This window comes from Mus musculus, chromosome 17 (genome assembly GCF_000001635.26).
Source record: "Mus musculus strain C57BL/6J chromosome 17, GRCm38.p6 C57BL/6J".
In the NCBI taxonomy this organism is placed as follows: Eukaryota; Metazoa; Chordata; class Mammalia; order Rodentia; family Muridae; genus Mus; species Mus musculus.
The window spans coordinates 78,329,828-78,352,919 of NC_000083.6; the positions used below are offsets into that span (position 1 = coordinate 78,329,828).

Sequence of the window (23,092 nt, forward strand, 5' to 3'; positions counted from 1 at the left end):
TTTCAAGGTTGAATTTGAGCTTGTCATTAGTCCTTCCCATCTTTTCTAGTTTGGAGAATTCCCCATGAAAGAAAATAACAAGGAGCGAGAAAGCAGAGTGATTAGAGTAACTTAACACATTATAACACCTAAGATATTTAGCACAAAATAAATACTATAAAACCAGAGAACACAGTAAAAATAAATTATTAAATCGTTTATTTTGTGATCCATTGTTGTGGCCTTAGAATTAGAGCTATGTTTAAACTTTATATTTTGATCAGTATTCATCATAATCATAATGTATTCATTTCTCAATTGGGTAGATAAAACTCCTGGGAGACGCTAAATGTACTGCTAGTATTCTTCAGAAACACAGAATTTGTTCATATTGTATATTGTAAAAACCCTCTGGCTCTTCAGACAGAAACAGAAATTGGTGTTTGAATTTCTGCACCCCTTGGCACACTCCCAACCATTCTAAAACTATTTCTTCCGGACAGTCCAAAGTGCATGGGGACTCTTTAAAGGTGATCGAGGAAGACACCAGGTTGAGGAGTGCAGTGGATACCACCGGATACAGGAAACAGAAACTGAATGTGGGCAAAGCAAGCACCCAGATTTGTTCTTTAATGCTTTTAGGATCAGAAACTATTTCTAGAATTCTTCTCCACAAAGAAGCTGTTCTAGGGTTCCCTTTAGAAATAGTTGTAGCCAGAGGCGTTGAGTTCCTGCTCTTTCCAGCTCTCTTCCTTTGGAGGGCATTAAGGGTTTGTTGTTGTTGTTGTTGTTGTTGTTGTTGTTGTTGTTGTTGTTGTTGTTTAATTCCTCAGCCGATTCAAGATCACATGGTATTTCCAGGTGATCCTGTAAGCATCAATGTATTGGATTACCCCTTGCCAAAACCTGCCTTATGCAAGCTTTTCCTGACCCTCACAAGACAAGGGGAGGCCTCACTGTTCCTTTCCTTTGCAAGAGGTCTAATGATCTGTCTCTACCCAGTTGATTTCAGTAGACTTCCTATCATATCTAGGGAAAGCTCTGTTTAACCCAGCTGTGTCCACTCACCTTCCGTGGGCAGAGGACTGGCCTTCTAGAAGGAATGGACTCTCTGGAACATAATTTCCACATCATACCTTATGTCATACAGAAGTACAGTCTAGAGCATAAATGAGAGCTTCCTTGTACCAGGCCATGAGCCATCAGATAATTTCCATACACAAAGCACTGTGATAACAACTAGTGAAAAGGGTGGGATAATAACCATTTCTAATACACGACTTCCAGGATATTGTGACTTTGAGACAAGCAGAATGCACATCCCACATACTTCATGGATATGTCCCCTGGACACGTTCGTTGTTCCTGACTCTCCAAAATCACTCCTTTTCTACTAAGGACTTACTGAATTAAAACTTCCTTTAAAAGGAGGGGGGAGAGAGAGAGAGAGAGAGATCTTACCAGCTTTTGCACACCATTCTTTTGGAACTGTAAATTCAGTATTATTTGTTTAAATACCTCAGTTCAGCGTGGTATCAGAAATGTCTCCACCCCAGAGTTCATTATTCACACCAAGGAATTGGACTTCAGCTTTTCTAATAGTGCTTCCTTACTCAAAAGGAAAGAAAGAAAGACAAGAAGGAAATTGCCATGACATAGTAACAGGACCAGTTCTGAGATTGCATGTTAATGTGTCGGGTAGAAAGCAGGCTCTAGTGGATGGGAGCCGGGTTTGTAGCCAGTTCATGCTTGGGTGTTTTTGTTGTAATGATTTCACAGAAATGGAATTACCGTATAGCCTCGCCTGTAAGCAGCTGAGCACACTGATGTTTAGGGAGTGCTGAAGGGCAATGTTCTGCGACGTCAGATAAAAGTTAAGGAACAGCTAGTCGCCTGCCCACAACATTTATTCCAGGGACGTAGAGTGGCACAAGGCATGCATTGCTACCCAAAAGGCTTTTAAACTTTGCTCCAGTTTTTATTTGAATGGAAATTATATACTTACTTGCTAAATGTAAAGAACAAAAAAATCAAAAAAACAAAAACACGATGTCAGCTACCTATGTGCCTTATAAAGATTAGCCACCAGCAGTTACTATGTCACAATACACATTGTTGGATTCAGCCAGATCTATTGAGGGGGACTTAAGCAGCTCCATAGTAAATCAACAGTTTTGAAAAATAAATGATTTATTGAGTTTCTCTGTGTTTCCATATTAACTATTGACTTTGCAACGTGTATACATGTCAACCTCTCCCAACTAATACAGGTTAAGAGGAAAATGAAAACTTCATTTTAGAGGCATAAAACAATGTCTTACGTATGGCCACGTTGTCCGAGACACTAAAGTCATCCATCCGGAATGACTTAGCCTGCTCAAAATATTCCAAGTGGACATTTTAGAATCAGTACATAGTCAGCAGCCTTACTGTACACTCAAGTTTCATTCGTTCGATTGAGATGCTCGTTATGCTGAGTCTATAGGTGAACATATTGCCTGCTCGGGGGAGGTAGCCAGCCTCTGTCTGGGACACACACAGCTGATGGAGGCACTGAACAAAACATGAAACTCCTCAAGTCAGTTGTGCGCTGGTCCTCAAATCTCTTCCACTGTGTTTTCCTTTCACTTCCTCGCCTCAGGGTAGCCTCCTGATCCCATCTATTAGTCATATAATATACGCCAGAAACTAATATAGGCAGCACTGTTGAAGAAAAGTATGGTTTAGATATAGAAGATCATCACTGTGGACTGGGAAGACATGTTCTCTTAGCACACCCTGAGATCTTAGTAGAAGTAAAACCCCATCCCTCCTCCGTGTGATTATTACACATTCTCTGGGGTCACTTTAATCTTCTCGGATATGTTTTTCCGTAATATAATTCCCTGAAAGTAAAAGTTTCCCTTCAAGTTCCCATCTCGGATGTCAGTAAAGGATACAAGGTTCTAGTGTAAATACGCACAAGATGTTTCTTTACCCGCTAGCTGTCCGCTGAAGCCGTGTCTGGAGCTCAGGGTCTGCCCCCAACCCTTGGTCTGTTAACTCTCTAGACTCTAGCACGCCTTCCTCACCGGGGTCATCTTTAATGTGGTTAACTGAGAGCTGATGCAGGTTTTCTTTTATGTTTTTCACTTACAGCTAAAATAAATTTGATAGAACACCAGCAGTCTTGTGGTGGAGGGCTGGAACAGAACCATTTTGGGGGGTAACTAACAAGAGTAGTGACTTTTAGAAATATGAATGGGTTTGGAAATTAGAGGTGTTTATCATAAATTTTAAGAGAAAGGAGGGGAAGAAGTAATATTGCCTCTTAAGTCATTATGTCTTAAAACCTACTTAAACTTTACTTTTGGGTGTTTATGGTTACCTACCAGAGAGACTACTTTAGTCGTTGAAGGAAGAGAGAAATTTTATACCAGTGGGAAGTTTATATAAAAATCTCAGGAAGATACCCTTTTATAAACCACATGTTGTAATAAAAGTGGAGACCAGGAAATTGCTGGTAGGATAGCTTGTGAATAAGTCAATGTTGTCTCCCACATCCCAAGGCTTGAATCACTGTCCCATTTTAGTAGGCGGATAAAAAACATACAGCTCTTGATTGTAGCAGCGCAACAGCACATATTTTGGTCTGTCTTCCTTAGTAACGGGAGACGAAACTTGAGAAGGCAGTGTGGACAAGTGGACGGAGCGTTGGACGGAAGGCTAGGAACCTCTGCTCCGTTCTATTCCCAGCCTGCTACTGGGTTGCTATGTAAGCCCAGATAAGCCACTTACTGTCTGCATCTCATGTTTTCCATCTATAAAAGCGTAGGTAGAGACATTCTGTACTTGGCCATCCCACAAAGATATCATGAGAAGTTCGGGTATCTTTTGGTTGAAGAGATGCTATGTAAATACGTCAGTGTCTCTGTTTCCTTTGGCAATGCTGCACTTACTGCTGAGCATTACATAAACTGTTTCTTATCAGGGTACCACAGAGCAGATTCCATCAACTACATTTTGTGATGCACAGAAGGTAAGGGAGGGTGGGACTCTGAAGCCTGGATGTGAATCTTGGGTCTACCGCTTGCTCCTGCTGCAACCAAGAGCAAATCAAAGTCCTCACTGTCCCCGTGTGTTAATGGTAATGACCACCCCAGCTGAGGGCAGTGAAGCTTCAGGGTAAATACAAGTAATGTAGAAACAAAAGCTATGTTCTGTGCCAGACTATGTACTTACTGTTACTGTCCAGAGCAGTTCTTCTTTCTTAGAATGACAGAGAACAGCAATCACGACCACCCCTGCCCATGCTAGGTTCTTCCAGAATGGAAGCTGGTCCTTTTGGAGCCTCTGGGCCACGATTATTCATTATGTCATCTGTCATTACTGACATTATGTCACCTCACAGACAAAAGAAAAACGGGTGTCATTCTGGAAAAAAAAGAAACACAACTGATGTATTAATTTTTAAAAACAACAACAGATTGGAGAGGTGCTGCAGAATGTGGAATGATTGACAGTTGACGGTTATGTCTTGGTCGTTATAGAAAATAAACTCGGGGACTGGCGAGGTGGCTTACCTGTTCATAGCATACTTGTCACAGAAATGTAAGGACTTGAGAGTAATTTCCTGCACGGGGGAGGTGTATATCTGTAATCCCAACTCTGGGGAGACAGAGACAGGCAGATCCCTGCAGCTCGATGGCCATCCAGCTTAGCAGCATCAGTGAGCTCCAAGTGCCACGAGAGACCTGCCTCAAAGATTGCAGTGGTTGTGGAAAATAAGATAACCTACATTGATGACTGGACTCCATACACATGGACATACATAAATGTACACACATACACACATACACACCAAGAAACTATGATTGATAGTGATAAGACAACATATGTAACATTGACCTTTGGTTTCTACATGTACACATGAACCCATATACACACATGTGATAGGCTACACACACACACCCCATATGCTTATCATAAGCTCAGAAGAATTGGAACATTTAAGTGCTGTTTATTTTAACCTCATGATCTGTCTGATTTCTACAGTGATAACCTACTAGAAAATACTCTGAGGCTAGCCAGAGAGCCCAGGTTGCTGGAACGCAAGGCGGTGATTGACAGGGACGTCACTCCAGGAAGGAAACACTGTGCGAGAGCACTTGCTAGCATCTGTGAAGGTTTTCACACCCACCAAAAAATAAAAAGGAAAAAAGAAAGAAAGATAGTGAAATGTTCACATTATCAAAAACTCTGAATAAAGATGTGTGTTTCGTGGGTCGGTGACAACACAATTGTGTACAAGTTTAGGAGTTGATAAAACCCACTGATAGGATTTTTGTGCTTACTGTACTGTGGGATTTCAGAGATTGAATACTGTCTAAGAGGTAATAACATGTATCATTGATTTTTTCCCCTTCTTTTTATATGATTAGAACCAACCTACATCACGATTGATCCACCTGCATGCGGGGAGTTGTCAAACTGTTCTCTGAAGGAGAAGGACTGCGTTTATGGCTTCAAACTGGATCACAATGGCTGTCGAACCTGTCAGTGCAAAATCAGTAAGTAGACAGATGATTGGGTTTTTTTTTCTTCCCCCGAGGCCTAATAGGAGGCTGTCAAAGCATATTATATGATTAAATATCTTTTTTTACTCCTGTTCAGACATTGCCTTGACAGCCTAAAAGGGTGGGGGGTAGCAATAGATGTGAGGTAAGCAGTTTTTCGGTCACATGGGGAATACTCTGCCCTTTCTTATGGTTTCCGTCTTGGCTTCCTTGTGTTCATTTTCCCTTATGGCTCGACACCTCCTTGAAGCTGGTGGGCACAGGTGTCCATAGCCCGGAGTGGCTTGCAAATGCAACTTCCTAGCCTTACAGTGAACAGTCTACAGCTCTCTTACCAATGTTACCCAGGGACAAAAACATGGCCATCAATCTGGTATTTTTTTTTTCCTTCCATATGAGGCAGTCATAATGCCTTTTTTAAAAAACACTTGACTCTGGATCTGAGGCGATGACTTGGTGAGAGAACTTGCTGCACAAACAGAAGGGCCTAAACTTGGGTCCCCAGTACCCGTGTAGAAGTTGGGAGTGGTGCCGTGCACCTGTAACCCCAGCCCTGGGAGGTTGGGCTGGTAATGGACAGACAGGGGGATTCCCTGGAGGATTGCTAGCTAGCCAGGCTAGCCAAAAATGGGGAGCTCTGGGTTCCCTGAGATACCTCATCTCAAAAATAAGGTAAAAAGTAATAAAAGACACTTGGTATCAACCTCTGGCCCACACATAGACAGACAGACAGATGGACAGACAAATGGGTGCAGATAGAGAGACAGACAGACACAGAGAGAGAGACAGAGAGAGAGAGACAGAGAGAGAGAGAAAGAGAGAGAGAAAATGCGCTTCATTTCATTGACCCCAGCTCTGCCTCCATGTAGATTCCAATCGTGTCTCTGAGCCATAACCTCTGAAGCTAGGTTGAATATGTCACATTTCTCCCACAGGGGAAAATACACCCCACACGTCTTAAAACTATTTTGAATTCTCCTAATTCCTCAGCCAGAATAAACATCTGAAGTCCCCTTCTCCATCACATCTGTGGCATGCTCCCTAGAGTGTGGTCCTTTCTTCCCTTCTGACACACTGGGTGTCACACACACTAAAATGTGGCTCAGAAACAAAGCAAGAAAGACTTCAGAGTTTCGTCCGAATTCAACACTGTTTCTTGTGTGTTTTCATATTAGCTCTGTGGTTTGCACACTGTGGACTAGAACCGAGTTTCTAGGCATCCAGGATTCCTAAGTAATTTGAGGCCAGCTGCTGTTAGGTGCTTATCTGTTCTACATTAAGATATTGCAGTTTTTGAAGTCTACTAATGTAGGGCAAAATATAACAAGACTTTACACTAATAGTTTCAAGCCATTTTCTTTTCTTTTTCTTTTTTTTTTTTTTTTTTTTTTTTTTTTGAGACAAAGTTTCTCTGTGTAGCCCTGGCTGTCCTGAAACTCACTTTGTAGACCAGGCTGTCCTTGAACTCAGAAATCCGCCTGCCTCTGCCTCCCGACTGCTGGGATTAAAGGCATGCGCCACCAACGCCTGGCTCAAGCCATTTTCTAAGCAGGTGAAATTGTTTTTTAAGTTTGACAATGGGATCTTGTGCCCTATGCCTTCCAGCTTACAGCAAATAAGTACAACTTTCCTGTCCTCGAAAATTCCTGAATTAAAATAAATTAAACTGTACGGAAACAAGGAAAGAACCTGGTAGCACCCAAGAGCTTCCTGTGTCGTGACATTGAACGTTGCCTCCACTCTTCAAATGTTGTGTGTCAGCTCTGGCTCCCTCCACAAGGTCTGACACACATACCCTGCAGTCCTGTCTGAATTCAACATCCATGACACCAGCAAGGTTCCTTTACTGAGAACTCTTATTTTCAAAAGTTGGGACCCAGGGGCTGGAGAGATGGCTCAGCAGTTAAGAGCACTGACTGCTATATCAGGGTCCTTTCAGCAAAATCTTGCTAGTGTATGCAATGGTGTCAGCGCTTGGAGGCTGGTTATGGGATGGATCCCTGGATATGGCAGTCTCTAGATGGTCCATCCTTTCGTCTCAGCTCCAAACTTTGTCTCTGTAACTGTCTCTTGTGAGACTATGCCGGGGCCTAGCAAACACAGAAGTGGATGCTCACAGTCAGTTATTGGATGGATCACAGGGTCCCTAATGGAGGAGCTAGAGAAAGTAACCAAGGAGCTAAAGGGATCTGCAACCCTATAGGTGGAACAACAATATGAACTAACCAATACCCCCCGGAGCTCGTGTCTCTAGCTGCATATGTATCAGAAGATGGCCTAGTTGGCCATCAGTGGAAAGAGAGGCCCATTAGTCTTGCAAACTTTATATGCCCCAGTACAGGGGAACGCCAGGGCCAAGAAGTGGGAGTGGGGGGGAGAGTATAGGGGACTTTTGGGATAGCACTGGAAATGTAAATGAAGAAAATACCTAATTTAAAAAAAAAAAAGAGCACTGACTGCTCTTCCAGCAGTCTTCGAGTTCAATTCCCAGCAACCACATGGTGGCCTACAACCATCTAGAATAGGATCTTATGCCCTCTTCTGGCATACAACTGTACATGCAGATAGAGCACTCATATACATTAAATAAATAAATAAATAAAATAATAAACTAAGAAATAAATTTAAGAATCATTTAAAAGGCAATGACAAGGCTGGGAGGGAGCAGTTGTTCTTCCTAGACTTATTCTAGGGGGTTTGAGAATCTTCTGCCCTTTCTGATTGACATTTGGCCTGTTTTCTGAAATCTCTTCCTATCACATCTAATCTCTCCCAAACACAGACAGTAATTCTATAATAAGTAAGTTCTCTGTGGGCCTGAGGGCATAATTATCCTGAGCTTAGAGGCTTGGACTGACTAATGGCGAGAATGAACACTTCCTGGGGTATCAGCTCTCTGGGTTTTAAGGTGACTCTCAACTGTAACAGTTCACCGTGAATGATAAAAATACAGACAAGGGCTTGAATAATACCGTGTCCTCGGGTCCATATTACCACCACGCCATCTGCGCAGTGGGTTGCTGTTTCAAGGGTTTACAAGCCCAACATGCCTCTAGTTGTTGCCGCCTTAGGGTTCCAGGTAAGCTCTTCCACCCAGGGTGGTCCTGCACCTGCCTCTCTGTGCTTGGAAGGACCGGCCTCTGCTCTGTTCGTGTCTGCCTCTTAGACTTTCTTGGAAAGCCAAGTTTGCTGGGGAACTGCCTTGGCAGCCTCGTGTGTTTATATAAATCGCCAACCTTGTCTTCTTAACCCCAGGATAATTGGTAGTTGTGTCGTGGAGTGTTTATCCTGCGGCCCTCCTAATGCCTCGCCAGCTACACATTCTTTCGCAAAACGGGATCATACCTAATTTTCCCCCCCTGAACTTCCCCGAAGCCTAAAAATACAGAATTAATGTTCGCCAGTTGCCTCCGTCGTAAGTCTCGCCACCTGGGATTTGTTGTGATAGCGCTTTGGCCACCCAGCCGCGCTGATGGCAGGCTGCTGTCACTTCATTAAATCTGAAGAAGCCGTTTCCCTCGTTTGTCACGGAAGCAAGTAAAAGGATGTGGCCAGGCTCTCTCATTGGACACTGCGAGAACGTTCCCCGAGTTCATGCTGCTTGAAATTGGGGTCCTGTTGTAGTTTGGAAGTCTTCAGAGGCATATATCCATAGACACTACTTGTTATCAACTTCCATTTTATTCACACTTAGGAAGAAATATATACAGGAGAATGTTGTATTTTGTGACTGTGACTTATTTACATAAAAATGTTACCTTCAGTATTTGCAAAGTTCACTTACTTTTAGAAATATCTAGAACTTCTCCTTCCCATTTTCTTCCCCCATCGGTCATGCTCTGGGTTGTTAAGACCACTGTGGTGAATGCAAGCTGTAACATAAAATGAAATACAGCCATTTTAAGCCCAGTGTTGTAATTTATAAACATAAATCCTTCTTAAAAGCTTCACTCCTTCCTAGAGATTCAGGCTTTTGGTCACAGGGAAGTAGGAAGGTCACTGCCTTCTGCCAGGATATGCTTAGTGCTCCGGCTGTGCTCTGCAGTGATTGGCTAAATGCAGAAGCAAATAGCCTTTGGGATCAGGGATGCCTCTGGATGTGGGTCTTGTCTGATCCCCCACCCCCACCCCTCTCCCCAGGAGGTCTGGCCACAGCAATCAGACACTCATGTCATCACACTGAGCTGCCTGGCCAGGTTGGTCTTGGCAGTCCGCTCAGCTCGCTGCTCCCCTAAACCTAATGCTTGAACCTGAAGCTGCCAGTTTGTATCACACACAAGTTGAAGCAAGAACCTTGCCTCCACCTCTTGACTCGCATTAGCCACCCTGATGATTCTGAGTCAGAGGAGACTGCATCAGATGACGAGACCTCGGGAGTGGCTTTTCCCATGGCTCCTTTACTGGGAACTCAACTGTAGAGGACAGACACTAATACCTAAGTAGTGGGGTATTTTGAGGACTAAGCAGATGAATTCCAAGTGACTTTTATTAGCTGGCACATGGTAGTTGTTTCTTACACACACACACACACACACACACACACACACACACACACACACCAGCTGTTATAACATCCATTTCGGTCCAAACTTGCTAACCTGCGAAGTTCCCAGCCCCCTTCTGTCTTATCCTTTCCTTTCTGCCTGTGTTTCTTTCTCTTCCGTGCTTTATTGAAATAGTTCCTTATAGTCATGGAATGTAATACTTTCTTTTCCCTATTGCAGGAGTTCAGTATGTATTCATCTGGACCGAAAATCTCCCTTATCTTTTCCTATTAAAACATTCTACAGAAAATAGTCCTAATAACCATTTATGCCTGTTTCTCTTGGACATTACACCTAGTTCCTTTTGATATCAGGATTTCTTAAAGCAGGACCTGAGGAGCTGGTGCAGCGTGTAGAATAGAGAACACCAGCACTGACACAGAAAACTGAGCATTGCAGTGCATACCTGTGATCCCAGCACTGGAAGGCAAGGACAAGAGGATTCTGGGGGCTTATGAGCAAGCCAGCCTATCTGACCAGTCATTGAGCTCAGGGTTTGGTGAAAGTCCTTGCCAAAAAAAAAAAAAAGAACAAAAACTGGTAAAGAGCAGTTTCAGAAGACACCTAATGGTGACGTCTAGGCTCCAAAGTAGGATTCACCAAGAATTTAAATGACCCTGATTCAGTCTCTCGATGGATGACACGTTTGCACGTTAGGAAACGTCTAAGAAAGTGCAATGATAACAAACTTGAAAGTAAACCCCATTAAGCTATAATGTTAGAGCTGCTGACACAAGCACTGATAATGTTAATTTTTAACCAGCTTGTATTTTGCTGTCAAGAAGATAAAGATACTTGAGTTTCACTTTGGGAGATCTGTATCCATTGATAGCATTGGTTGTTGGATGTCTTACTGTCCAAGGCTTTAAATCAAATGAATTTGGTAAATTAAAATGTCTTTAGATTTGGCATTTTATGCAGTTGGCTTAGGATTAAAATAAAAGCCTTAAAGAAACATGTCCTTCAGAGGCACGTGACAAGTGCCAGGCATGGTGGTCCTATTGAAATCCAACAATTTCAAATTATTGGTTTACCAATAATCAAGTGATTATTGGTAACCTGTTTCTTGGTTTTAATTGTCTTTGATTTTAGGAATTGATAGGAGTTTAATCTAGAAACGGATCCAGACATGTAAAATTAATAGTTGCAAGGAAGAAGAAGCCAGTGTGTCCATCGTGAAATATGTATCAGAATCCCGCATCTCAGGAAGGGTTCAACAGCTAAGAATCAGGCTCCCATTTTTTGTTTCACCATTTGAATTTCTGCATTTCTTCATTCAGTAGTTTCAGAAACTCTGTGACCATTCCTAATTGATAACAGATTGATCGAAATCCACAAGTTTGAAGTATTGCAGGTCTGGGTGACACATCCACATTGGGTTTGCGAACCTGGAGCTGCTTTGTGTTCACTGGCAGTAAAGTGTGGAGGACGCTGCTCACTGCTGGATATCTCTTTTAAAGAGTAAAGAGAGTTTCCTGTGTACTAACCATTGACTCACCACAATGTAGAGTCCCTGTGCTTTGCCAATCTTTATCACTCCCTTTTGATTGGTAATTGCTTCCATCCATTAGAAGGCTTTTTAGATCACAAAAGACTCATAATGCTTAAAAAAGTATATTATCATCATAAGGCCACCTGACTTCCTTAATTGACACAAGCCAAAGGCTAAAACTTTGTAAACAGACTTACAAGCCCCACCTCCTAATGTGTCTATTCGGTGTGATGATAACGTTTCATCTAAGGACATTCTGCCATTGACCGACAAGCATGTATCCAGTCTTCCATGTTGTCCATTTCAGAACCACAACATGGTTTCTTGAGACTTAAGAAGGGATAGTGTTTTGAAAACTATTCAGTATCATCAAAGGAAGCTTGATCAAGCTGTCATTCCTTTACCGGTAAAGCATGCCTGGTGAGAGTGGAGAAGCATGAACACCAGTGGATGCATTCATTCTGCAGATAACGATCGCCCCACATCGATAAACGCAATTGGCCCTGGACTGTGGGCATAAAGGAGAAACTGCCCTGGAACTCTTTTATTTTGTGGTGAAGGAGAATTGAGCTAGTCTAGACTATAGGCTGCAAATGAACGGATGCAAGGCAAAGTGGAATTGCTAGTCTCCTTTCACATGAATGTCCTGAGTCTTTGTTGAACACAGAAGCCTTATTTGGGATCCTTTTCTATTTCAGGGACAACACAGGTTGACATGGTGGTCACCTTCCCCCGGCTGTGACAAAATGCCTAAAAGATTTGACTTATGTGGGAGAAATGTTTATTTAGCTCATGGAGTCAAAGGCAGCCTTCGGTCTATTGATGATTGGCCCTATTCTTTGGGCTTGTGACCAGTCATGTCCATCATGATACGGGGAGCCAACCTCATAGTAACCAGCAAGTTAGAGGGGAAATTGGGAAGGAACAAATCCACTATTAGAGCATTTCTCTAGTGCTCTAACCCCTGTCCTCTAGGTCTCACATCTGAAAGGTTCCACCACCAAAGAGTGGCACAACAAACCTACCTCTAAATTTGGGACATGGGGGCCTTTGGGGTATCTTTCAAGCCATAGCACAGAGATAAGTTAAAGACAATAAACTTGACTCTTCCATAGCTGTTGAGGGTGTGGACAGCAGTCAAGGTCAAGGGCTATGCAAGGGTTCCTTATACAGATTAGAAACATGCAAACAAGTGTGCTTGCCTGCTAAAGCGTCGAGGAAATTATTCTCCAAGAAGGCTGACTCTGGCAAGCTCTGAGGGCGCTTCTCATCTGTCTGTTCCCTGACATAACCCACTGGATGCCTTGACTTTAGAACTGTTACACTAGGAAAGCTGGATCGTCTCTGTGTTGGGGGAAAAAAAATCTGAGGACCTTTTCCCACCCTCCATATCCTAAGGGGAGATGAAAAGTAATTCCCCACCATAATTCATAATTATGAATTTTAAATGAGCCACTTACACGCTCTCTCTAAGGATGCAGATTAGCATTCGGTGGTCTCATGGTGTGATATGGACACATGGGGATACATTAAATGTGTGAAATGAAAAGTTTCAGATAGCAGCAGAGTAGGAAATTTTACCAAAGATGATCACACCCATATTTGTGTGTGTGTGTGTGTATGTGTGTGTGTGTGTGTGTGTGTGTGTGTGTGTGTATATATATATATATCAGTAAATAAAATATGGAAAGAATGCTAAGGCTCACAAAAGATTCTACCACAGAAGTATCTATGTAATATATGAACCCATTTCACCTATCAGTTAGAGTTCATGTTTAATTTCAGGCTGTAAGACTTGTCAGTGGAACAGGACAAATGAGTTGTGGCTTCCCTAGCGACTGGCGCATTAGTATGGCATTTATATGTCAGGGATACCCCCAATAAAATAACAGTTCATTTGCCAACCTCACAACACTAGTTGATCCATACCTTACCATTCTACAAAACGTTGTTCAAGGGTCGCCATTCTCACCGTGGCAGCTTCCTCTCTCAGGGTTCTTGCCTCTCTCTCTCTCAAACCCTGCATTTGGACCAGCCTCAAATTGCTCTTCTGTCCTAAGGCTTGTTTGCTGACCTTGCCATCGCTACTCTCTCTGGTTTTCTCTTCAACTGCATCACCTTCTCAAATTGCTGTGTCTTCAGTTGTTTCTTTTGACAACATTGCTTCTGCCTGTTCATTTTAACTTCTAAAAGAATGCAATAACTGACTAGCAGAAGACAAATGCCACTCCAGACTCTGCAAAAGAGGTTTGTCTTAAATATTTCAAACCATCATTAGTAACATATTAATATGAATATTCCCTCTCATACATACATTTTTGTCAGCTGAGTGCATTTAAACACATGGATATTTTGTCAGTCCAGTAGGGCAAACATAGCTAAATACAACCCCGATGTTTTGCTTTTTGTCACGTAGCAGACAGGCTTTTGTCAAAGAAAGTAAGAAGTCCCAAATGCTACATACAGCGTTCAGTGTTCTGTGATGCCACCTGCTCCCCTGCTAACAGCAAGTATACTGTGAGCATTCACACAGATGTCTTAGCTCTGATGGCACACAGTAAATGTCTGAGACAAATCTGGACTGCAAACTACTGATTGCCATAGGTTACCATAAATCATCACCATCAGTTTAAGGTGACTTAATTAAGCCAAATCATGTAAACTGCACCCAGTCAATGCTTATCAATGGTGGCCAGCCTACTCCCTGTCCTAGGCCTAGCAGATTCAATTAGGCCTCAGAATTCCATTTCAGAGTTGGACTCACCAGAACTTGGAGCCATGTTGTGAGAACTGTGAAATAGCACCATCCATACCTGTTAACTGTGGCTGATGCTGTGGTAGAACTGAAGTTTAACTCTGTTTAAAATGGGAGGATTCAGGGCAGGCATTGAAGCCGTGATGGAATCTGGTCTGTTGTCTTGGAAGAAACATGGCGTCTGTGTGTCTCCACAGGGGAGGAACTCTGCTTAGGCCTCAAAAGGGCCTGCACCCTGGACTGTCCCTTTGGCTTCCTCACCGATGTGCACAACTGTGAACTCTGTCAGTGCCGCCCACGGCCCAAGAAGTGCAGACCAACAATGTGCGACAAGTTTTGTCCGCTTGGATTCCTGTACGTATTTGTCAATATTTTTTTTTTTGTAAATTTAGAAATTAAGTGTAACTTGCTAACGTGGTCATGTCTGTGTTGGGAGCTGTTTTGTATGTGTTTGAATGAGCCAGTGGTAGTATGATTTGAGGAGAGCCATACTGTTTTTTGTTAGAGAATTCAGAAAAGAGCAAAAAAGCTTTGTTTCCAAATGCAATCAAGTTCTGACTTTCTGTATGAAGGTGTTAAAGGTGCGCTGGGGTAGCAGCCAGCGCTCAGAAGGCGGAGGCTACGTCTTTAGTCCAGAGCCAGCCTGGATTGCATGAGACCCTGTCTCAGAAGAAAAAGATTCCAAGCATTAGTCATCACTATTCTTAATTGTAAGACATGGGTGTGATACCAATCAAGATATAATTACTAAGGCTGGAAACAAGGCTCGATGCTTAAGAACACGTATGCTCGCCTGGTGAGCATGAACAGGGCCTGGCTTCCTGTCATTCCAGCTCCAGGGATCTGCCGCTCTTTCTGCCCTCTGGGGGAAATTGTACTCACATGGTAGACACACACACAAAGTAAAAAAATAAAGTTAAAGATATAATCATTTTATAACTTAACTGCTGATACAAAATACAGTATCCTCCAGCCCTAATAAAGCAACCAATTAATAATTAATAGCCTCCAGGACCAGGTTTGTAGTCCTTCTCAGTATATACACATTTACTTACTTATTTATATGTGTACATGGGTCTTGTGTACATGCTGTAATGTGCATTGTGTAAAACAGCCTACTTAGTTTCCTTCCTTCACCACGTGGGATCTGGGAGTCAAATTCACCTCCTCACCCTCGATGGCTACTACCTGTTTGTCCACTAGACAACCTTGCTGGCCTAAGGCTTTCATTAACATTTATGAAGACTTCCCAGGTCCCCAAGTCCTTACAGCCTCCTGTGTCTAATGTAGATTTCAGTAGTTAAAGTTTTTACTAGCATATGGAACTTCTCAAAGGATACAGCCATTTGAGAAAGCCCACAGCCCTAACAAAATTCCTCGAACGTTAATTTCCCAACATTGGCTAGTAATACATCTCACACTCTTCTGTTCCCTGGCGTTTCATGTTCGTCCTTTAGATCTGGTACCATCTTTCCAATTAAACCCTCATCTGTGTCACTGGGGATGGCCACATCCCAAAAGCATATAAATGCTTGGGCAGTTCTAAACCTCGGTCGTGAGGCTAATTATAACTCACCTTGGAATTCGAAATGCAGATGTACCATCATCTCTGCTTAAGTGGTGATAGCATTGACCCATGGTCTGAGTACCTGGGCATCGTTTGAAACTTTTGGATTTTCTGACCTCTGGCAAAATTTTAATTACCCAGGAAGAATAAGCATGGCTGTGACATCTGTCGGTGTAAGAAATGTCCAGAGCTGCCATGCAGCAAGATCTGCCCCTTGGGCTTCCAGCAGGACAGTCATGGCTGTCTTATCTGCAAGTGCCGAGGTAAGTGTGAGTCCTTCCTCCTCACAGCGTGGTAACAAAGGACAGAAAGGGGTCTGGTGAATGGGCTGCTTTAAGTGATTGCTGTCTGTTCTGAAACAAATGTCACTCACTGTGGGACCCTCCCACAGGACACCCTTTTGCCTTCATAGAATTAAAAGGGCTTGGAACAGGGTTTATAGCACATGACCAAGTTAACCACCTCTTCCAGCTTCGCTTTTGCTTGTCTCGAAACATCAGCCTAAAGCTAGAGTGTATCCCAGCCTCCTTACAGAGGAGACCACTCTCTTCAGAAGTGGGATTGGTACAGGAAGAAACTTCATCTTGGCATCCTCAGGAGTGAGTTTATCTAAACTCCTGCTCACTTAGGTATCCCCTAGCAACAGGGTTTTCATGAGAATTCAGACTTGCTTTGAGAAGCACACAGCAGGCCAGAGCTATAAATAGGCAAAAATCCCCTGTGACCCCAGAACCAGAGTCTTCCTCCAGTGACATTCCTGAAGCCATCGAATGTGCACCCAGTGTGTCTTCAACCTTTATCTCAACCCCAGCCCTTCTCCCAAACCCTCCACCCCATTGCGGTTTGTTGTGATTGTCAGATGATGTACAAGCAAACATTAAAAGATTCCTGTAGCATGCTTTTTTTTTTCAAAGTTGAACAGTTACTTTTATGGTATTTTGAAGGAGTCACACCATAAACAAAAATATAAGCAATCATTTCAGCCATCTTATGAATCAAATATTTAGTAGTCACAAGGGGTCCCAAATTCTCCCATTGGATGAAACTTCTGTGATTAGTCTTCCATATATAAAAAGTTAATGATGTCTATTTCAAAAGTTGTACTTATTACATAAAATAATTGAAAGGCTGAACACTCAGCAATACCCCACAGTAGGAACCATATTTGGAGACTCCTTTTCTCTCTCTCTTGTTTTTTAAAATTGGGGACCTGATGATTTAAATTCTCCCCCCACCCCCCAGCCTTTCCTGTGCCACTGACTGTCCTCCCTGAGTGTCGTTTTGGTGACTGGGCACAACAAACTGTTTCTCCTGTGCCAAAACTGCTTCTTTACCAGGCTGCCTTCTGTCTGTCCAGAGGTCCCTCCTTCAGCCGGGCCACCTGTCCTGTCAGGCACATGTCTGTCCATGGATGGCCATCATCATAAGAACGAGGAGAGCTGGCATGATGGTTGCCGGGAATGCTACTGTCACAACGGAAAGGAAATGTGCGCTCTCATCACCTGTCCCGTGCCTGCCTGCGGCAACCCCACCATTCGTTCCGGACAGTGCTGCCCGTCTTGCACAGGTAAAAGTGGGCTGGCCTGGTACCTGCTTGTGACTCTGGGGCTAGTGTGGGGTCAGTCCTTAGGACACTCCTCGGCTGTCTGTGGCTTCTGTTATTAACCACCACAGACTGAACAGGCTACGGTGAACGATTAGCCAAAGACCAAGGAAAATTCTAAAGCTGTGGAAATGGTTCTCCATATTTTTGAATGGTTGACTTGATTATATTGATCTTTGGACTAGCGCTTTTTTTTTTCCTAGAGGTTTGTGGACTTAGATATGTAAATCCCACCCTCCAGTTTACTGCTAGCATATTAAGGTTGAAGGCCTGAGTTAACTGAAGGGGGCTGGTGAAAGTTTTACTTCATACAAGCTTATAACTTACCAAGTAATACTGGGGGGGGGGGGGGGGGCGGTGATACTGCCGAGAATTACTGAACTCGGTGGCTGTTGCTCTTGTGTAAAATAATGGACGGGTGGCACTCTTGCCAAATGGAGACATTTGGAACAGTCACAAGTCCTAATAATAATAATCAAGATGAGTTATTAGAACAGAACAGGGATGATAATGGACGCTGGCCAGGCTGCACCTGCCTCACCTCCAGTACATAAAGACCTTCTCAGCTGTTAAGATTCCGTGCGCCTCAGCAATGACCACACTGGCAGCTCCCATACCTTTGCACTTGGCACATAAATGCAGAATAGATGTCTTGTTTTGTTTTCCCATAATGCAGTTAGATGTGTTCTCGATCAGCTGTCTCCTTCTTCACATATTTTGCAAGTAAAATATGAGCAGCCACCGTGTCCACCAGGTCAGAAGCAGTTTGATAAAGTAGAACTCTGTGTCTGGGCCAATTCTTTGAGGAAGAGAAAAATCATTTGTTCCCTCAAGACGTGCTTTATTGGAGGCGCATATTGAACCTGCACCTGGCTCTGTCAGCTACTCCAGCGAAGACATCGGAGCAAGACAGGTGGAAATAAAAAGACACAGATCAAAACAGAACCGCAGTCAGGGGAACCAGTAGTATCTTTCTCTAGTTCAGGGAGATTCTAAAACACACAGCTAATTGACGTACTGTTGGGGTTGGAAGATGGTAAAGGGCTTGCTGAGCAAGCGGGAGGGCCTGCGTTTGATCTTTAGCACACACATTTTTAAAAAGCCAGGCACGGTGGCTCACAGTGCAATTCCAACAGGGGGACGCAAGCACTAAAGGATCCGTGAGACTTAGAGGCCAGCTAATCAAATCAAGTGGGTGAGCTCATGGTTCAGTGGAAAACCATTAAACACAAATTAGATAGATAGATAGATAGATAGATAGATAGATAGATAGATAGATAGATAGATAGATAGATAAGTAGGTAGGGAGGGAGAGGAAGAGAGACAGACAGACAGACAGACAGATAATGAGAAATGCTAGACATTGACCTCAGGCCTATGACACACACACACACACACACACACACACACACACACACACACACACACACGAATGCACATACTATGTGACTTTCTGAATATACATATACAAAACACACTCCTATTCCTGCATGTGTAGACTTACGGTTTTCCAGGATCTTTAGTGGTATGCTGTATGTGAGCTCTTCTGTCTAGACACGCCGAAAGACCTTCTGTACTCATGGACTCCTTCCTACCTTAAGAACAGTTTCTTATTCCTCCCGGACTGGAGCAGTCAATGTTTCCCTTGGTTTGATTAGCTGGCCTCTAAGTCTCAGGGGTCCTTTAGTGCCTGCGTCCCCCTGTTGGAATTGCACTGTGAGCCACCATGCCTGGCTTTTTAAAAATGAGTGTGCCTAAGATCAAATGCAGGCCCTCATGCTTGCTCAGCAAGCCCTTTACCAAAGGAACCATAGCCCAACCCCAAGAGTAGATCAATAGCACTGTCTCTTCCATTCTTCCCACGGCCCATCTCAGCCTTAACCTTTTCCTCACCATCTCTCCAGCCTTTGTGTTTTGCAAGAATACATAGGAGGTAAACCCCTGCAGACCCCTGCTGCCCGTCTACTGGAAAGCCCTCTTTAAATGTTATCAGAGGACCTTTTCCAATATTAGTTTTTCAATGAGATTTTTCTTCTCCCTCTATAAGCCACAGAAAATACACCTGAGCGTCTTGTCCACTGAGACCGATTTTCCTTACTTCCTTCTTTCCTGCCCATACACTGGGATTTTAGTTCAGCTGACTATTTCCTGGAGTGTGTCTGCTTAGCCTACATCCCCCATCTTCCCTTCCCTTTCCTTGAGATAAACCTGTCCTAAAACCTGAACGTCACCCCACAGGCCACACTGTATCCCATCAGTATTACTGACCCACTACTACCCACTACACACGGCCCTGATGCACTCAGCACATCTACACGGACAGGGGTGGTTCCCGGTCCTCAGCATCCGCTGAGCTCTCGGCCTGAGCCAGCAGTGGTGTCTCTAGACCCTTTCTCAGCAGGATGCACCACTGTCAACACCTCCTTGAAGTGCTTGTTGTACTTGGACTCTGGGAATACAGTTAATGCCTTCTCACTTCCCACCACATCAGGGCAGCTCCCCCCACACCTCTGTAGACATTCAACATTCATGTCTTTAAAGCCACCTCACCACTGGGAAAAGAAGTCACCCACATCAGCCTCCGGGTATGCATCTGGTTGATGATGGTGCTGTCCACCAAATGTTTAGTCTCAGGTGAGGGGTTTCAGACTGTTGAATCTGTAGGTACATTCCCGTCCTGCTCGGGGTACTGGCAGTTGGCTGAGGTGAGGTGTGGCTTCCTGACCGTGGGCCACATTTCCAGGAATAAAAGTGCTCAGAATCCCAAGATAATAAAGTAGACAGGACATCCATCATTTGGAAGTTTTGTTTAATCTAGAGGCATATCCATTATCCAAATAACCATTGACTTTGGTTCCAGCCCCTTGACTGTGCTTAATGCTCTGAGCCGGTAGCTTTGGAAATAGGCAGAATAGAATACTAGTGCCTCCCTCACAAGGTCAATGGAAGGAAGAAACAAAATGAAATAAATAAGTGAGAGGTGCCCAGCCTGGAAATAATTGGACCATAACAAGCATTCAGTAAATGAGCAGTCTTTATTCTAGACAACTCCTGCACACTCGCAGAGATGCTCCGGCGAGAGAATGCCTATGGAATTTAATTCTTATTGAATTCTCTCAGGACTATCGACAGACTCAGCCACTCGAACCTCGCTTCCTGAGATTAGCTCTTTGTCTCCTGTTTCTTGGCATGGAAATTGTTCTTTCCTTTCCTATTGGTGGGATAAGAATAGGGTGAGAGAAACTCTTCAGACACTTGGCTTTTTCTCGCTCCCTTAAAACAAACGCCGCCAGTTCCTTTGGGAGTTGAAGAAACCGCAGGTGATTAATTCCTCGTGTTTTGATTCTGTGTCATTCCTCAGATGACTTTGTAGTGCAGAAGCCGGAGCTCAGCACCCCTTCTATTTGCCACGCCCCCGGAGGAGAGTACTTTGTGGAAGGGGAAACTTGGAACATTGACTCCTGTACACAGTGCACCTGTCACAGTGGTCGAGTGCTGTGTGAGACGGAGGTGTGCCCACCATTGCTCTGCCAGAACCCCTCCCGCACCCAGGACTCCTGCTGCCCACAGTGTACAGGTAACCAGAATGGTGGCACAGCGCACATGTGGAGGAAAGGATGCAGCTTTGCCTGATGGTTCTGTAGACTTTCATGTTAGGGTGAGCTCTGTGTTCAACCCATGAACCTGTGCGGGAACGTCTGGCTGCCCACTTCCCCAGTCTATTCCCTGTGATCACCCACATAATACAGCCAACGAGCGTGGCATCGGGGGTGACTTTGAAAGAGAAGGACTGGCTTTTTAACTCTTTTACCCTTACAGCTCAGACTAAGATTGTTCACAGAGTACAGGAAGTCCCTCTATACCAGGTTATCCCCAATGACTTTGCTATGTAAAATGTCGTCTCACCAGCGACAGTATGTCTCTTAACAAATGTAAAAACTAGTTATATTGGAAAATAATACAAATGAAACTTCCTGGAACTATGCAGGTTGTAAAAATACTGTGAAAGCATTCACGGGCCCTCCCCGTCCTGTAACTAATACGTTAAGACCAAGAATGTCGAGGGGCTGTGGTCTGCTACCGTGTTCTTCCTGTGATTTCTCAGATCATAGCAGGTAAATTTAGTCATGAAAGAAATGGGTTACAGTGTAAAAAGTATTAGATGTGAGCTAGGTATTAGATGTGAGCTACACTACTGGTTTTATAACTAAAATAGTAATTCTATTAACTCGAGAATAGATGACTTTTTAAAAACAGACTCATTTTGATTCAATACAAAAAAGTCACGAAAGCAGCTGGCTTTATTATTTGGTGTTTGTTCATTTTCTCAGTTTTTTTTTTCTTAACTAAAACTGTAACCACTTCCCTTCCAAGCATACACTCGATGCACATTTGCGCAGGGAAACATAAACCTTCATGTTTTATTACTTCCGTTGTTACCCTGATTGCTGGGTTACCTTCCAGGAGCTTGTTCTGTTTCTGTTTCTATGTCCGTCACACTCAGTAACTACATTTGAGCCACGGTATCATCTTGGGAGAGATCTGTGTGTGTAAAAAGTAGTCATACTATTCTGGCAGATCTAACTAGTGTAAAAATCTGGTCTGGTATTAGATGTCCATACATGTTACATCTTTAGGATGTGTGTGACCTGTTCCCACCGTGTGGTTGTCACTGCTTTATATGGAAGTCCTGCTGCTGTTTATAAAGGAAGATGTCTGAACCCCCACATCCTCCTGACAGGAAGTCGTCAGTGACAGTGAGCACATACCCACTTACTTACTTGGTTTGTAGGCATTTCTGGAATGCCTGGAATCAACCATGGGAATCCTCACACACGTGCACACACACACACACACTCACACACTCACACACATATCCTGTGGAGCAATAGCCGAAAAGAGAGAGAGAGAAATAACCCCCCCTCCTGGTGTCATGTGGTTGTTCCACATTAAAAAAAAATAATAACAGTTCACGAAACAGCGGGGGAGGGGGGGTGCTCAAGTGCAGGTGGCTCAGGAGATGCTAGAGGAGAAAAAGTGCTCTGTGTACCCGGGCTAGGGACTCAGTGACTGGGGGACAGGCTGTGTGGAAGACACTTCTCTGGGACAGCAAGCCCAAATTCCTTGGTGGGACACCTGACTGCACTCAGAGATTTCATGCAGTTAGAGGACATAGAGAAGTCCCAGGCCAGGGCTGGGCCCCCTGCTTCAAAATAAGAGTCTGCATTACAGGCTGAGCTATAATCCCAGCACTCAGGGGGCAGGGGCAGAGGTAAGCAGATCTCTGAGAGTTTTAGGCCAGCCTGGTCTACGAAGAGAAGTCCTGGATAGCCCAGGCTACACACAGAAACCCTATCTCGGAAAAACAAAACAAAACAAAAAACCACATCACAGAGGCCCCTGGGTTCCTGTCGAGCTAGCTGTGGCTTTCTGCTTTTCTCTGTGTATTATACCTGATTTGTTCTCATTTATAAATTATACCAGGGTGACTAGTATTATTCCTTTCCATATAGAGATAGGATAACTCAGTCTTAACCTTTGAAGTTTTTTTCTATATATATAAAAGTATTCCAAAGGTTACTTTTGCATATGTGAAT

General features: G+C 43.6%; 1 protein-coding gene and 1 long non-coding RNA gene across 7 annotated transcripts in view; one reads left to right on the forward strand and one right to left on the reverse strand.

The window, feature by feature from the left end:
• Crim1 (cysteine rich transmembrane BMP regulator 1 (chordin like)) overlaps positions 1 to 23,092 on the forward strand; it is a 176,360-nt gene that overhangs the window by 129,595 nt on the left and 23,673 nt on the right. For all 5 annotated transcript variants that reach the window (XM_006524601.4, XM_006524602.3, NM_015800.3 and 2 more), the window contains 5 exons: positions 5,400 to 5,528; positions 14,523 to 14,679; positions 16,034 to 16,155; positions 17,250 to 17,459; positions 20,857 to 21,072. In XM_006524601.4, coding sequence (XP_006524664.1) covers positions 5,400 to 5,528; positions 14,523 to 14,679; positions 16,034 to 16,155; positions 17,250 to 17,459; positions 20,857 to 21,072 — 834 coding nt within the window. The remainder of the gene's footprint in view (positions 1 to 5,399; positions 5,529 to 14,522; positions 14,680 to 16,033; positions 16,156 to 17,249; positions 17,460 to 20,856; positions 21,073 to 23,092) is intronic.
• On the reverse strand, positions 1,237 to 5,139 carry Gm52306. 2 transcript variants are annotated; one of them, XR_003952371.1, is made up of 4 exons: positions 5,025 to 5,139; positions 4,542 to 4,712; positions 4,201 to 4,392; positions 1,237 to 2,682 (listed from the first exon to the last, which is right to left on the reverse strand). It is a non-coding gene; the product is annotated as a predicted gene, 52306 (long non-coding RNA). The 2 variants fall into 2 exon arrangements; XR_003952370.1 differs by having other exon boundaries at positions 4,542 to 5,139.